The sequence below is a fragment of the Prionailurus bengalensis genome, chromosome A2 (genome assembly GCF_016509475.1).
Source record: "Prionailurus bengalensis isolate Pbe53 chromosome A2, Fcat_Pben_1.1_paternal_pri, whole genome shotgun sequence".
NCBI classification, from domain to species: domain Eukaryota; kingdom Metazoa; phylum Chordata; class Mammalia; order Carnivora; family Felidae; genus Prionailurus; species Prionailurus bengalensis.
In genome coordinates this window covers 68,871,371-68,885,190 of record NC_057348.1, presented here as the reverse complement: position 1 = coordinate 68,885,190, position 13,820 = coordinate 68,871,371, and the positions used below count along the sequence as shown (strand labels likewise).

The following is a 13,820-nucleotide window of genomic DNA, read 5'->3' as shown; positions in this document are numbered from 1 at the left end:
AACCTCATCGAACCCTAACCACCTCCCAAAGACCGTCCTGGGGTTAGGGCTTCACTATAGAAATTTTAGGGGACCCACATTCAGTCAATAACAATATTTTAGTAAAGTTTTTATTTCTGCAAGTGAAACTGCATATCAAAGGATACACATATTTACTATTTTGATTGTCTTCCAAAAAGATTGTGACACTTCCTATTCCCACCAAAATGTGTCGTGAGATGACATTATCATTTCATTTTAACTGGCATTTTCTTAATTGTTAGAGGGGCTGAACACACACTTTCATAAATGTTTTAGTCATTTGTAATTTTTCCACGAATTGTCCATTTATGCACTGTCAGAGTTTTGGTGGGTGTTTAACTTTTTATGGGCTCATTGGAATTCTTCATATTTTAAGATATTAATCCTTGCTGTATCTTAAATTTTTTTCCTCATATGAATTTTGACTTTTTTGAATGGTGGTTAGTTATTTTTTTTTCTTTAAAAACTAAAAAAAAGAAAAAAGAAAAAAGAAAAACAAAAGGAAATTTAGGTGGCCACATTGCCAATCTTTTTCTATGGCTTTGGGGTTTTGTTGTTATGGGTTAGCAGCTTCTCATCATGAGATTCAAAAATACTCACATACATTTTGCCCAATCCTTGGATTGTTTTGGTTTTTATGCTTAGATCTTTAGTCCATCTGCAATTTGTTTTGGGTAAGGTGTGGAATAGAGCTCTAATTAATTTTTAAATGCATAGATGTTTTCTCTAAAACCATTTACTGGACAGTCCTCCATTCGTCCACTCTCCAGAAAGTTATCATTGTCATATGTCATATGATCATGATCAGGGATCATAGGATCCCTGTTGGAAGTACTCAACTCTGCCATTATAGTGTGTAAGCAGTAATAGGCAATATGGAAAGGAATGGGTTCAATTGTGTTCCAATAAAGCTTTATTTACAAAAAACAGCCTGCTGGCTGGATTTAGTCCTTGGGTATGGGACAAGTCTTGCTGACTATATTTTAAAGATGCAAGTATATCATACATAAATAATATGTTTTTCCTTGTTTCTATGCATTTACACACATAGTACGTGTCTATTTCCAAACTTCTGAAGTATTTCCATTAATTTGTGTCCTGGACAGCATTGGTAAACTATGCAGCTTCAATTATTAAAGTTTTACATAGTGTGTTTTTATATCATTGATATCAATTGAAAACTCAATTGTTTTTCACCTGGTCTTGGCTGTTGTTGTGCATTTTCTTTTCTAGATTCCAAGTTCTAATACTTCTACTTTCTGAAACAATAATTGGAATTTTCATTTGAATTGCATTGAATTTATATAATAGAGAGAATTGGTATGTTTACAAGGTTAAGTCCTCACATCCACAACTGTAATATATTTTTAAGTGTTCTTTTTTATGCCTTAGCAAAATTTTGTGGTTTTTGTTTTCATGTTCCTCTTGCACATTTAAGTGTGTGCCTAGGTATTTTATAGTTTTAGTTGCTATTTTAAATAAGATTCGTTCCATTATATTGTCCAGTTAATGATTGGTGGTAAATGCAAAAACTATTGATTATATTTACACATGGCCACCCTATTGAATTTTCTTGTTTTTTTTTTTTTTCAAATTTTTATATAAATTCTAGTTAGTTAACATACAGTGTAATATTGGTTTTGGGAGTAGAATTCAGTGATTCATCACTTATATACAACACCCAGTGCTCATCATAACAAGTGCCTCCTTAGTCATCAACCCTCAGTTTGTTCTCTGTCTTTAAGAGTCTCTCAGGGTTTGTTTTAATAATTTTTTTCCAGCCAGTTGTTTTGGGGTCAGCAAACTCCTGTAAAGGGCCAGATGGGAAATAGTTTTGGCTTTGCAGATCATAGGATCCCTGTTGGAAGTACTCAACTCTGCCATTATAATGTGTAAGCAGTAATAGACAATATGGAAAGGAATGGGTTCAATTGTGTTCCAATAAAGCTTTATTTACAAAAAACAGCCTGCTGGCTGGATTTAGTCCTTGGGTATGGGACAAGTCTTGCTGACTATATTTTAAAGATGCAAGTATATCATACATAAATAATATGTTTTTCCTTGTTTCTAAAACAGTGAACTTCAGGACAGTGTTGAAAAATAGAAGTGTTCTTGTTCTTATTTAAGGTGCTGGTATTTCACCATTAAATTCAATGTTTCCTTAAAAAATTTTTTTTAATGTTTATTTATTTTGGAGAGAGACAGAGTGTGAGCAGGGGAGGGGCAGAGAGAGAGGGAGACACAGAATCTGAAACAGGCTCCAGGCTCTGAGCTGTCAGCACAGAGCCTGATGCGGGGCTCGAACTCACGAACCGTGAGATCATGACCTGAGCCGAAGACAGACGCTTAACCAACTGAACCAGCCAGACACCCCTATTTCAATGTTTCTTATTAAATTTTTGATAGATATTTTTACCCAGTTAAAGATGTTATTTATTTGTAGGTTACTAAGAGATTTTAACAGCAATATGAAAGAATTTTATCAAGAGCTTTGATTAAGAGCATCTCTTAATCTTAACATTTTCTCTATTTTGTTTTTCATGCATATAAACAAAATATCTTATGTTGAATTATCTTTGAATTCCTGGAATAAATGGCTCCATTTACTTTATTTAGGATTTCTACACCTACATTCATAAGTGAAGCCATGATTTCCTTTTTGTGTATTTATTTGATTTTTAGTACTATTCCAACATTGTGGAATGAATTGGGCAACTTTCCATCTTTTTCTATGTTCTGAAATACTTTAGTTTTTAAATTTATTAATTGATTGATTGATTTTTTTATTTTATAGAGAGTGTGAGCAGGGGAGAGGGACAGAGGGAGAGAGAGAGAGAGAGAATATCTATGCTAAGTGTGGAGCCCGATGTGGGGCTCTATCTCATGACCCTGGGATCATGACCTGAACCAAAATCAAGAGTCGGATACTCAACTGTCTGAGCCACCCAGTTGCCCCTGTTCTGAAATATTTTAAATGACATAAAAAATAACTGTTCTTCGCACGTTGCCCAGAACGCCCCAAAACTCTTTGAGTCTAGTGAAGTGTTTAATGATGAACCTTTGTCATTTCAATTTCTTTTATGTTATTGTTCTATGTGAAAAACAGTGTTCTCCCCTGGAAGCCTGGTTGTGTGCTGTATTAGGTCAATTTCACTTAGACTTGCCCTTGTGGAAACTGATCAGCCAAGTGTAAGAGCTGAGGGAAAGTTGTTGTAGGTTAAAATATCCTTGTTGGTTTATCTGCCCATTTCTGTTTGTGGCCAACAGTAGAAAAAGATAAAAGAAGAAGGCTCTGGAAACATAGCAAAGGGAAAAGCAAGCCATTTAGAAATAAAAACAGTTGGTAAGGTGTGGCACTAAGCTCTATCTGAAGTAGAAGGGAGGATGCTATTCTTTTTCCAACCTTCGCTTTCACCTAGATGGAGCATCACTGTTTTGGTTTTGTTTTTGTTTTTTACATCACTATTTAAATTTTTTTTAATGTTTATTTTTGAGACAGAGAGAGACAGAGCATGAACGGGGGAGGGGCAGAGAGAGAGGGAGACACAGAATCGGAAGCAGGCTCCAGGCTCTGAGCCATCAGCCCAGAGCTCAACGCGGGGCTCGAACTCATGGACCGCGAGATCGTGACCTGAGCTGAAGTCGGACGCTTAACCGACTGAGCCACCCAGGCGCCCCTACATCACTATTTAAAGAAAAGAAAGGATGGTGCATTTTAGAAACTGAATTGGCCTTTAGGCTCCTGGAAAGTGGAATCAAAGAAACCCAGTTTCTATTAAGTTATCAGGTCTCATTTGCTTGAGCAAATGGGACCACATCTGGTCCCAGGTGTTGGGGACCCTGGGTTGTAGACCTCCCCAGTCTCCCCAGTCTGTTCTCTCGCCTCCCCCTCCCATTCCATGGACTGTACCCTTTCTCAGGCAAGGGAGCACCTACCTGGAGCCTGCCCTCCCTCTCCTGCCCCATGCTCAGGTCCGGGATCCTGGGGATTTCTTGCCAAGTGGTCCCAGGATGGAGGCTTGTTCAGCATCTTCACCTGCGCTGATCTCATGCCAAAGAGTGGCCCAGGGGTGGCCTACACGGTGGGGGACTGAGCCACAGGTGAGAACACAGTGGGAGGCACCACAGGTCCACCTGTTCTCTTGCTCCAGGTGTACACGTGTTGGATTTAGGACTAGGGATGTGCTTTGCTTGGGCTCAGAAGGGTTGCTTTCAAGAATGGGGTAAAGGATATATTTTTATTTCCTTTAGACCCTAGCATCCAGCTTTTCTAGCTCAGTGTCCCGGGCAAGGAGAGAGATTCAAGGTAGAATCTGTAGAAGCATTTCAGAGTGTGGACTTGGCTGTTCTTCCCATGATCTGTATCTCTCAGGGTTCTCAGTGTGACTAATGGGGAGCAGAATGGGAGGCTCCTTCAAGGGACTAATTACAAATATGCCCATAGGCTCTTTCTTGTATTTTGTTAACTATTTTTGAAATTAGGGTGGACATCAGATCTGTTCTCAGGGCTTTTCTACCCAAGTTTTTAATTTTTTTTAATGTTTATTTATTTTTGACAGAGAGAGAGAGAGACAGAGCATGAGTGGGGAAGGGCAGAGAGAGAGGGAGACACAGAATCCAAAGCAGGCTCCAGGCTCCGAGCTGTTAGCACAGAGCCCGACACAGGGCTCGAACTCACGGACCGCAAGATCATGACCTGAGCCGAAGTCGGACGCTCAATTTACTGAGCCACCCAGGCGCCCAGTCTACCCAAGTTTTTAGCTGTCCTTTCTGGGTATAGAGGAAAAACCTTGAGAGGGGCAAGGTCTGGAGGACTTGCCCAAGCCCCGAGCAAAGGGAAACCCAAAGAAAAAGAATTCTGTCCTCCTTTTCAGACCCTCCAGTTCTTGGGAAAACTTTTCTCTCCCCAGGTAGTTATAGTTTCACAAGATTATTGGCCCAGAGCAAAATCTCTTCAAGCTGAAACTCCATTTGTCCTGAGCTTCAGTTTGGAATTATGCGGAGCAGGATGGTGGGGCGGTGGTGGAGATTATGGTGTTAGGGAGTTTGCCCTGAGGTAAGGGCACTCCTCTGGGATCATAAGCCATGGCCTTCCCTTGGGCATGACATTGGAGGCTTGAGGGGGCCAGTGCCCCATAATGCTCTCCAAGTCTACCTTATTTGCTGACATTTGCCTTTCTCTACGTGGGGCTAAACCCCTTAATCGAAGGCTTTGAGCTCTAAGAGGCTTACTCCTTCCCAAGGTGCCTGACAATACCAGCGTGTGGAAGGTCAGGAGGCCAGGAAGCCAGGGGAGCCTGGGGCCACAATGGGGAACTGGAAAGTTCCCGATTTGCTTATTCGTCAGGGACGCGGTTGTCCTGAAGTCCTGCTTCCACATGAATTACAATTTACTCTCAGCCCTCCGTTTGTATGTAGGCGACCGATGATCTTCTGAATGAACAACACAAAAACAAAGCTGCAATTTTCCTGGAAATGATGAGAGTCAGCCCTGCAGGGATCAGTGGTGGTCGTGAGCCAGCCGAGCCCCACTTCCTGCTCTCTGTCCTCCTGAGTAACAGGAACAAGGTAGAGCATTGTGTGGCGACCAGCTGGTCCAGGAGAAAGCAGTGGCAGAGGGAGTTGGGGCTTTATTCTCTGGGGTCAGAGCACTGAAAGTCAAAGAAATCTGAAGCCCTGTGGACGATTCCAGGCCAGGGCCAGGGGATTCCAGGTGCTAGTTCCACAATCTAAAGCCAACTTAAAACCGCACGCCCACCTCTTCCTGCCCTGTGCCCTCCCACCTCCCAGCTGGTCAGCTGCTGGTCCCGTTTCTAGTTTCCTCCCCAGTGCTGGCACCTGCTTCATCGCCAAGTTGGCTTTTCCTCAGCTGTTGAGATGGGTTTACACCCTTTGCCTTTGACTCGCACTCTGTGGTTACTACAGATGAGAAAACTGCTTATTCCCTTACGTGTTCAAGTACTTAGCTGGAGAACCAGGTTCTTACAGAACTTTTACCTTGACTTTGGCAGAACAATTCCCCTCCATGCTGGTGGTTACTTTCCTGGCTCACAGGAAGCATAGGATATGTGTTTCCGCCACATGGAGTCCTCATGGACTGGGAAAGCCCTCAGATGTAAGGGAGGTGGGTGGTAAGGTGTAAGCCGTGCAGCCCAGAGTGGGGGGCGGGACCCTCACACAAGGGTGTGCCTTGTTCATTCTTCAGGCTTCTAGCATTTGTGATTTAGCAGAATCGCAACAAAACTTCTGTTTGCTTTGGTGCCTGCCATAGGAAAATCCCGTCCACCGAGGAATTCCCTCTTGGGAAAATGGGTGATGGGCATTGAGGAGGGCACTTGTTGGGATGAGCACTGGGTGTTGTACAGAAGCCAATTTGACAACAAATCATACTCATAAAAAAATAAAATTTAAATTAAAAAAAAAAAAAAGGCATTTCCCCTTGGCTCTGTGTTTCTCCACCATGAAGGAAATCAGGGGAGGGGAGGTCCTAGGAACAGGTGCGAAGATGCGGCAGACCCCGGTCAGACCACACGCTGCTGCCACGCAGCACGGCATTGAGGAGTCTCAGTCTCACACAGGAAACCTCCAAACATTAAAAAGTTCCCAGGCCACTTGGGTGTGGACGCGATACAGTGGAGGCAGGAGTGGGGGGCAGGGAGGATATGGGAACCCTCTGTAGTTTCCGCTCAGTTCAGTGTTTGAAGTTAAGACTGCTCTAAAAATAAAGTTTATTAATTAATTTAAAAAAGTTATCGGGAAAGAACATCTACAGTAGGTCAGATATGATTAATAACTACTGTCAACACTGCATCGCTAACGAAGGATACAATATTATTATTTATAAGGTACTTATATAAGAAAAGACCAATGAATAATATACATCTAATTTTTTAATACGCAATATACAATCAACATGTTCTGATCAACAGTGTAAACCATATAAAAGAGAATCTTGCTTTTCATTTGTACACATATTGCTTTCATCACAGCAAAATTTTACATTGTTAAGACGTACCATATATAGAAGCTATAAAGCTATTGCTTGCTTGTTTTAGAAATGAAGGTATTGCTGTCTGTTGTTAACTGGACATGGTCACCCTGGTTATCAGGCATCAGATCTATAGGATCTCTTCATTTCCAAGAGATGGTGTTACAGTATAAGATTATTTTGTAACCAAATCAGGTCAAAGGGTTTAAAAATAACAATTAAATGCACCTAAGGAAAAAAAAAAGTATGCTTTTCCTTGAAGTTTCGTCTGCTAGGTGATAGGGTGGGGATGCATAGTAAGAACTTTTGTGGGCAATTTAGACAGGACAGACCTGTGACCTCGGAGGGCGTAACGTGGCTGTAAAGTTTTAACCGTGGAAGAGAAAATCCTAATTGCTTTAGGTTTTTTTTCCCTAGATGCAATTTATGGAAAATATATAAAAGTGTTTCTTGAAGAATCCTTTTCTTGGACTATTGTTTTTGTAAAAGCCATCCAGCTACTTACACAATCTTCTTAATGTCTCCCCTTTATAATGTAACATATATGTCAATGTTTTATTTTAGCAAGGCAAACAAAAGTTACCTGCTTATGATGGGTGCCATGTTGGTTGGACCAGCAGTGAGAATGCTCTCTACCTTTATTATACCACCAGTCCACCTTTAATAGGGGGAATGGAAAAACCTGTCTGTTCCACATTTCCTTCCCTTTTCATCAGCTGGTTAAACCTCTCCCTTCTAGTGCTTGGGCAGCTTGTCACAGAACCTATCCTCCCCCGCAGCAACTGGCACTGAGGTCCTTGAAGCGTTAAGTTGTCCAGGCACCTAGGTTGGTGGTTCTCAACCTTGGCTGTCCATCAGAATGACCATTAGGAGCTTTCAAAGGCACGGATGCCTGGATTTCACCCATAAAGATTTGTATTGAATTGGTCTGGGGTGCAGCTGGACCTCACTAGTTTCAAAAGCTCCCCAAGGGATTTCACTGTGCAGCCAGGGGCTGAGAACACTTTTTCGGGAATGGGAAGGTGAGGTCATGAGAAGGCTTGGGAAACATGGACTTCATCAGTGTACTGAGTAACCAAAACATGCTGAACATTATTAGGGTTCTGCAGATCTGTTTAGTCTATTGGTAAATGCACATCAGCTATAAATATAAAAATAAAAATAATTTGTATCAAAGTCAGATTAGTGTATACAAACCAACAAAGTGCTATATTATTGCTTTTTTTTTTTTTTTTTTACATCGACAGGATCATGCTGGCAGTTGAGTACAGCATAGCATGCAGTTGGATCCGTGTTAGCAATAACAAAGTCATTCTTTTTCTCTAACATGGAGAGAGCCTGCTTTAGCGGAAGACTAAACCATATGTGCTTTTTACCTTTTCTCATTTTATAAATATAAAAGGCATGATTCCTCTTTATCAGGACAATGACCTAGCTTAGCTCTGCGACGAGGCTGTGCCTTTTTACGAGAAAGAGGAGCGTTCCATTGCTTTAATTAAATCCCTTCAAAGATTTCAGTTTCGACTTTTGATTCTATTTCAGTCTAACTTTTAGTAGAAAAATGAGTTTTTCTAAAAACATACCTTACAAAGTTCAGTGCTACAAGAGAGGCTACTATTCCTCAAAAAAAAGTTACAAAAATAGATTAACATTTACAAACCCTACGTGAGTGTGTCTTTCATAGTACAAAAATGTATGCCCCTGAAACGGCAGGTGTGGCTGGTAATAGAGGCAGGGATTTCTTTTCAGTAAGGTTTTACAGCCCGTGGGCAAGGAAATATAAACAGATTGTTACGTTGTAATAAAAACGTTCACTTATCAAAAGAGAAATGCAAAGTAGACGTTGAGGGCAATTCCACCAGCTGTCACGCGGTGAGCGCCTCACTGTGAGAGAGACGATTTTTCTAACTTCTTAGAAAACGCAAACTGTTCCGGGGCTTTCCGGAGGCTCAGGTTTGGGTATTTGCCACTTTCAGGGTAAGCTGCCGGTGACGAAGAATTAGAGGCTTTGGAACGGTCACGAGTGGGCAAGTCTCAGGAATATTAAGGACTCCACCACCTTCCTTTACCTGACTCAGGCTTTTCTATTCGGCCCTGACTTGGGGGCATGGTATAGACGACCTTACAGGTCACCTTAGAGGTGAGGGTTTAACTCTGCTTGCCCATTAGGATCACGTGGGGAGCCCTGAGAGTCCCCTTCATTGGTCTGCAGGGACCCTGCCCCTGCTTTTTAAGCTCACCAGGTGATTCTGGCAGCAAGGGTGAGATCTGTGGGTCACCATAACTCAGCAACTTGACCCCTGCTTGAGTAACCTGAGGCCTGGAGAGTGTGCAACAGGCCAGCGGGATGCCTCCAGCTGAGGGACGGGCCTCCCCATAGGCCTTTCCTTTATACCAGTGTTTCCCCAAACTTTGGTGCTCATCAGAATAAGCTGGGGAAGCTCTGAAAAGCCCATGGGTCCAGGCTGCACCTGAGCCAAACTAAGAATCCTTCAGATTAAGCACTTTCAACAAATACCTAAGCCTTGTTATCAATTCGAATGCCATATGGTGCCTCCACAATGCTCCTGGTTATAAAACCAGTGACAACTGGCACTCAGCAAATCTAGAATTTGGAAGATTCATCTTTTTTACTTTGCGAGGTGACAAAAGTGTGTTTCATAGAGTATGACGGCAGGGACTCCTTAAAGTTTATTCGAGACGTGTGAGGACGCTGGCCCATTGTAAGCGTTCACTTCCAACTACTTTTCCCTGAACTGTTTCCAAAGACCAAATCTAAGGTGGGGTCAAGGGGAACGTTTCCAGGAACTGACTGAGGAAGGAACAGGCTCTCTGCAGGGTCTTTGAACCCAGTGTCAACAAGGAGGAACTGAAGAGACAGAGTAGAAGCTTTGAACCCTGGCCAATCAGGGCCATGAAATGGAAATACTGGTGCTGCGGGGAGCCCTCTCCTCATCTGCCCACAGTGACAGCTGGGGCTGTTGACTCGGGCTCTGCATTCTCAGGTTCTGAAGCATCTACAAGCCCCCTCTGCACCTCCCTGGACAGCCATTGTGAGGACATTTTGGGAAACACAGTCCTACAATTAAGAGAATTTAGCAACCAGATTTTATGCAGGAAAGCTGAAATACAAAAAAGAAAAAGCTTGAATAGTTTTTGCTGTTTTATTATGTTATAGTAAAATATTGCAAATTACAAAAATACTGGGATTTAACTGCTACAGTTGAACTCACATTCAGTTGCTCTCCCTCACTAGTCCCTTGCTTCTTGAAGAATAAGTGGTGACAAAAATGTGCATCATTCTGTTTCCTGGGGCTGGAGAAACTTATCAAAATACTTATGTTCTGAGGTGAATAAATAACAGAAGTGCTTTACTGACAATGGCATAAAGTGTTAGATTCTTAGAACGATGTTTAATCTTTTTGCTCATCTTCAAATCCCCATAAGGACCCACATGTAGGGCACTTGGGAAATGTTACAGGCTAGTTCCCAGGCTTAAAGGGACAGTTTGTAAAGACCACCTAAGGCAGGCTTTTCTCCCACTTTCATTAGTGGTTCCTCTGGCAGATGCTTTCTTGGTCAAGTTTTCCTCTGCTTGGAACACACGTCCCATTTCCCTTGTGGCTAAGACCCTGGTCCTGTTTTGACCCAACTCCACCACTCCCTCCCCGAAGAGGTTTCCAGGTCCCCCCAGGCAGGGCCCATCCACTATTCCCTGTTCTGTGCTGTCCGTGCTCGGCAGACCTGTCTTGCCTACCATCCCATCATGTTGCTTTAAGGTTGGCCTTTATGAGTCAATTCCCTCGGCCAAATTGTGAATTTCTTGGAATCGGGATTATGTTTTATTTATTTTTCTATCGTTAGTGCTTATGCTGGGCTGGGATAGTTGCTTAAGAGTATTGAATACCATTGGGACAAGATCAATATTTTGGTAACAAAGCTGTGCGGCCCTGACCTGACAGTCAATTTAATAGCAAAAGGACAATTGTGTGTGTGTGCGTGTGTGTGTGGCTGAACACATCCGTAGGCCGGAAATACTGTCTGCAACATTCTTCCCTTGATAAGCTGGATGTTGACTAAGAGTGTTTAAAACACTGTATACAAAGCACGGCTGTGAACCGATTGGGTTACAGGGACACACAGGTTGGAAAAACACTTAACGTCCTAAATTATCTGGATCTTCCAATAACTGGGAAATTGTTTTAAGAGGGAATTTTTTTTTTCTAAAATACCCGTAGATGTCGTTAAGGCATTGTCATCAATTTCAAACTCTGATTTCATATTTACCACTTTCTTCCCCTATATATAATGTTGTCTTTATTTCCACCTGTAAAATGCGCCCCCCAGCGGCGAGGGCTGTGCGTTCCCGCACAGGGGCCTCAGAGCCTGGATCCCTTCATTCCCGAAGAGCGAGGCGGGCGCTTTGGGGCAGCTCATCAGAAAGGAAAAAAGTACCCTTTGAGTAAAAATCTTCTAAAGTGACATAAAAAGAAAATTATCTCCCATAAGTAGCCTAATTTGGTGGTGGGAGGCTGAAAGTGTTTTAGGAGTGGCTGTACCTCAGCAGTGTCCCGATATATGGCCACTCCTTGACCCCTAAGGGACTTGATGTATTTCCTTCGAGACTCAAATTTGAGAGCCATGTTCTTGTGTGAACTTTTGCATTACTGTTCCATCTTGATTAAAGGCTATTGGTCTAAATACAAGCCGATGCTGGTTATGGTTTGATGTACTGTCTCCTCCTACTGACAGGGAAAGCATACTGAGTTTCAATGGAATGGAAAATAAACAAGTAAGTCTAATACTTATAACTAGAAAACACTGGACAACCAACGGAGAGTAAGTACCATGAGGAAACCTGCATAAAAAGAAGTCTGAAGAAGAGTTCTCCCCCCCTCCGTTTCTTCTTCAGTCAGGAAGGGTTCAAAGTGGCTTTATCCTCTCGTACCTGGTATGATTTGATACAGTACCAATAAGTCCCGCTCAGGACATAGAGCACTTCTAGTTTTGTCTTGCAATGGAAGAATCATGAAGCAGAGTCAGTGGAATCAAATGTTAGCTGGAAGACGCTGACCCTTGCTTCTTGGTCACAGTGGGCCTGGATCAACTCAGTGCAGCAAGTGCTACAAGCAAGCTTCTTCCTCATTGGAAAAGCCCATTATAAACAAAATCAACAATGACAATTAAAAACCCCAAGGGTCCCCAAGCAATAAAACTCCTTACACAGTTTGTTTCATCAGATATACCTCATGGCAAGGTGAACTTCTGCCCAAACAGACAATATTCTTGCTGGATGCCTTTTTTGTGGAGGCCTCACAGTTTGAAGACAAAGGAATGTCCCAGAAACTTCCCCAAAGTGCGTCCAAGTAGGGGGAACTTCCTGCACGAAAGATGGGTCCCATCGGAGCAAATATGGCTGAACCAGTCCACGGGTCCAAGAGTTAACGTGGGCATTGACTATCAGCACTGAGTAGCTGCCGTGGCCTGACCCAGGGACTGAAACATTGGAGATTGTGACGGCCAACACTATCCTCCGTGGTCATGCTCCAATAAATTCACTGCTGGGCGGTGCTACCCTTAGGTAGTCTGCATTTTCAGCTGCAGGACCCTTAAAGATGCCATTTGACTTGGCTTCCTTGGGAAAGAAGTCCTGCTGGTAGTCAGGGTTGTCCAGGCTAATCTGGTGGTTGCCTTTCTGGGCCCAGAGGGTGGGGCCGTCGAGCACACTGTTGACGCAAGTGGGGTGGGTGTTGAGATACTCAGGGTTGTCCACTGCATTGCTGTGGGGATTTTGGTAGTGAGGGTCTCTGCCAGGAGCTGGATTTAGAGGCTGATTGTGATAGACGGGGTTCTGGACGGAACCCGCAGGCCTTTTGGGAACAGCCTGGTTTATGTATTCTGAAATGGAAAAGAAATCGCAGGTGAAGTACTCAGCAAAGCATCGTCCCAAGCAGGATTCCTGTGTACCATCTGAACCCTATCAATACTCTTCCCTGAGGCAACCAAGTGTAGGGACAGCTGGGAGGATGATTCTCTGGCTGTTGCTGCAAAGTAAATTACGTTCCTTTCTGTATTTCTCAAAGCAATTGGCACATCTGTCTCTTGCCAATTTAAAGTTTGGAAAAAGATGGCCCGCCTTGAGGTGCATGTGTGCACACAGGTATGGTACGTCTGGGGATAAAGCTCAGATTAGGAAAATACATGTTTCATGGGCCAAGAATGGAGCCAGGATCGAATCTGTCACACGTGTTCACACACTCACTGGCACACACACAATCATACACACGCACACACACGCCTTTAATGCCTGCTTCAAATTCTAGAACGTCTTCTGATTGATTCTAAAAGCACACCTCCAACCTGGACGTGACTTGAGCTCAATACAAAGACCCTCACGTGTGCTCGGTCGGTTTGTATTTCTCTGCCTCTCACTGTCTACACTGTGTCTGTGAATTTTCCAGAGTCCCCACCTCCGGATTAGCCTGAAGGAAGCATGTCCTCTGGGCACCAGGGGATGGAGGCTGGCCCTGCTGCCTGGGGAAGCCTATGACCATGTTCAGCATTAGCCACTCACCAGGTGCCGGGAGGAAAGTGTCATCCATGTTGTCCTCAGTCAAGGTGCCAGTGGGGTCTGAGCTGTACCGCTGCAAGAAGCTGTCTTCCTTGAGGGGGCAGCTCTGAGGGGAGGGAAGAAGGCAAGGTTATTAGTCGGTGCTGCTCAGACTTCGATGTGTATAAAAATCACCTGAGATTTTGTAAAATGCAGATTCTGATTCAGCAGGCCCTAGAGAGGGCCTGAGATTCTGCATTT

General features: G+C 43.2%; 1 protein-coding gene across 1 annotated transcript in view; it reads right to left on the bottom strand.

Annotated features, from left to right (window-relative positions):
- Positions 1–6,893: 6,893 nt before the first annotated feature.
- The window catches only part of EGFR (epidermal growth factor receptor), a 212,292-nt gene continuing 205,365 nt past the window's right edge, over positions 6,894–13,820 (bottom strand). Inside the window, 2 exon segments of the mRNA XM_043588477.1 lie at positions 6,894–12,907; positions 13,584–13,686. Coding sequence (XP_043444412.1) covers positions 12,549–12,907; positions 13,584–13,686 — 462 coding nt within the window. The 3' untranslated portion in view covers positions 6,894–12,548.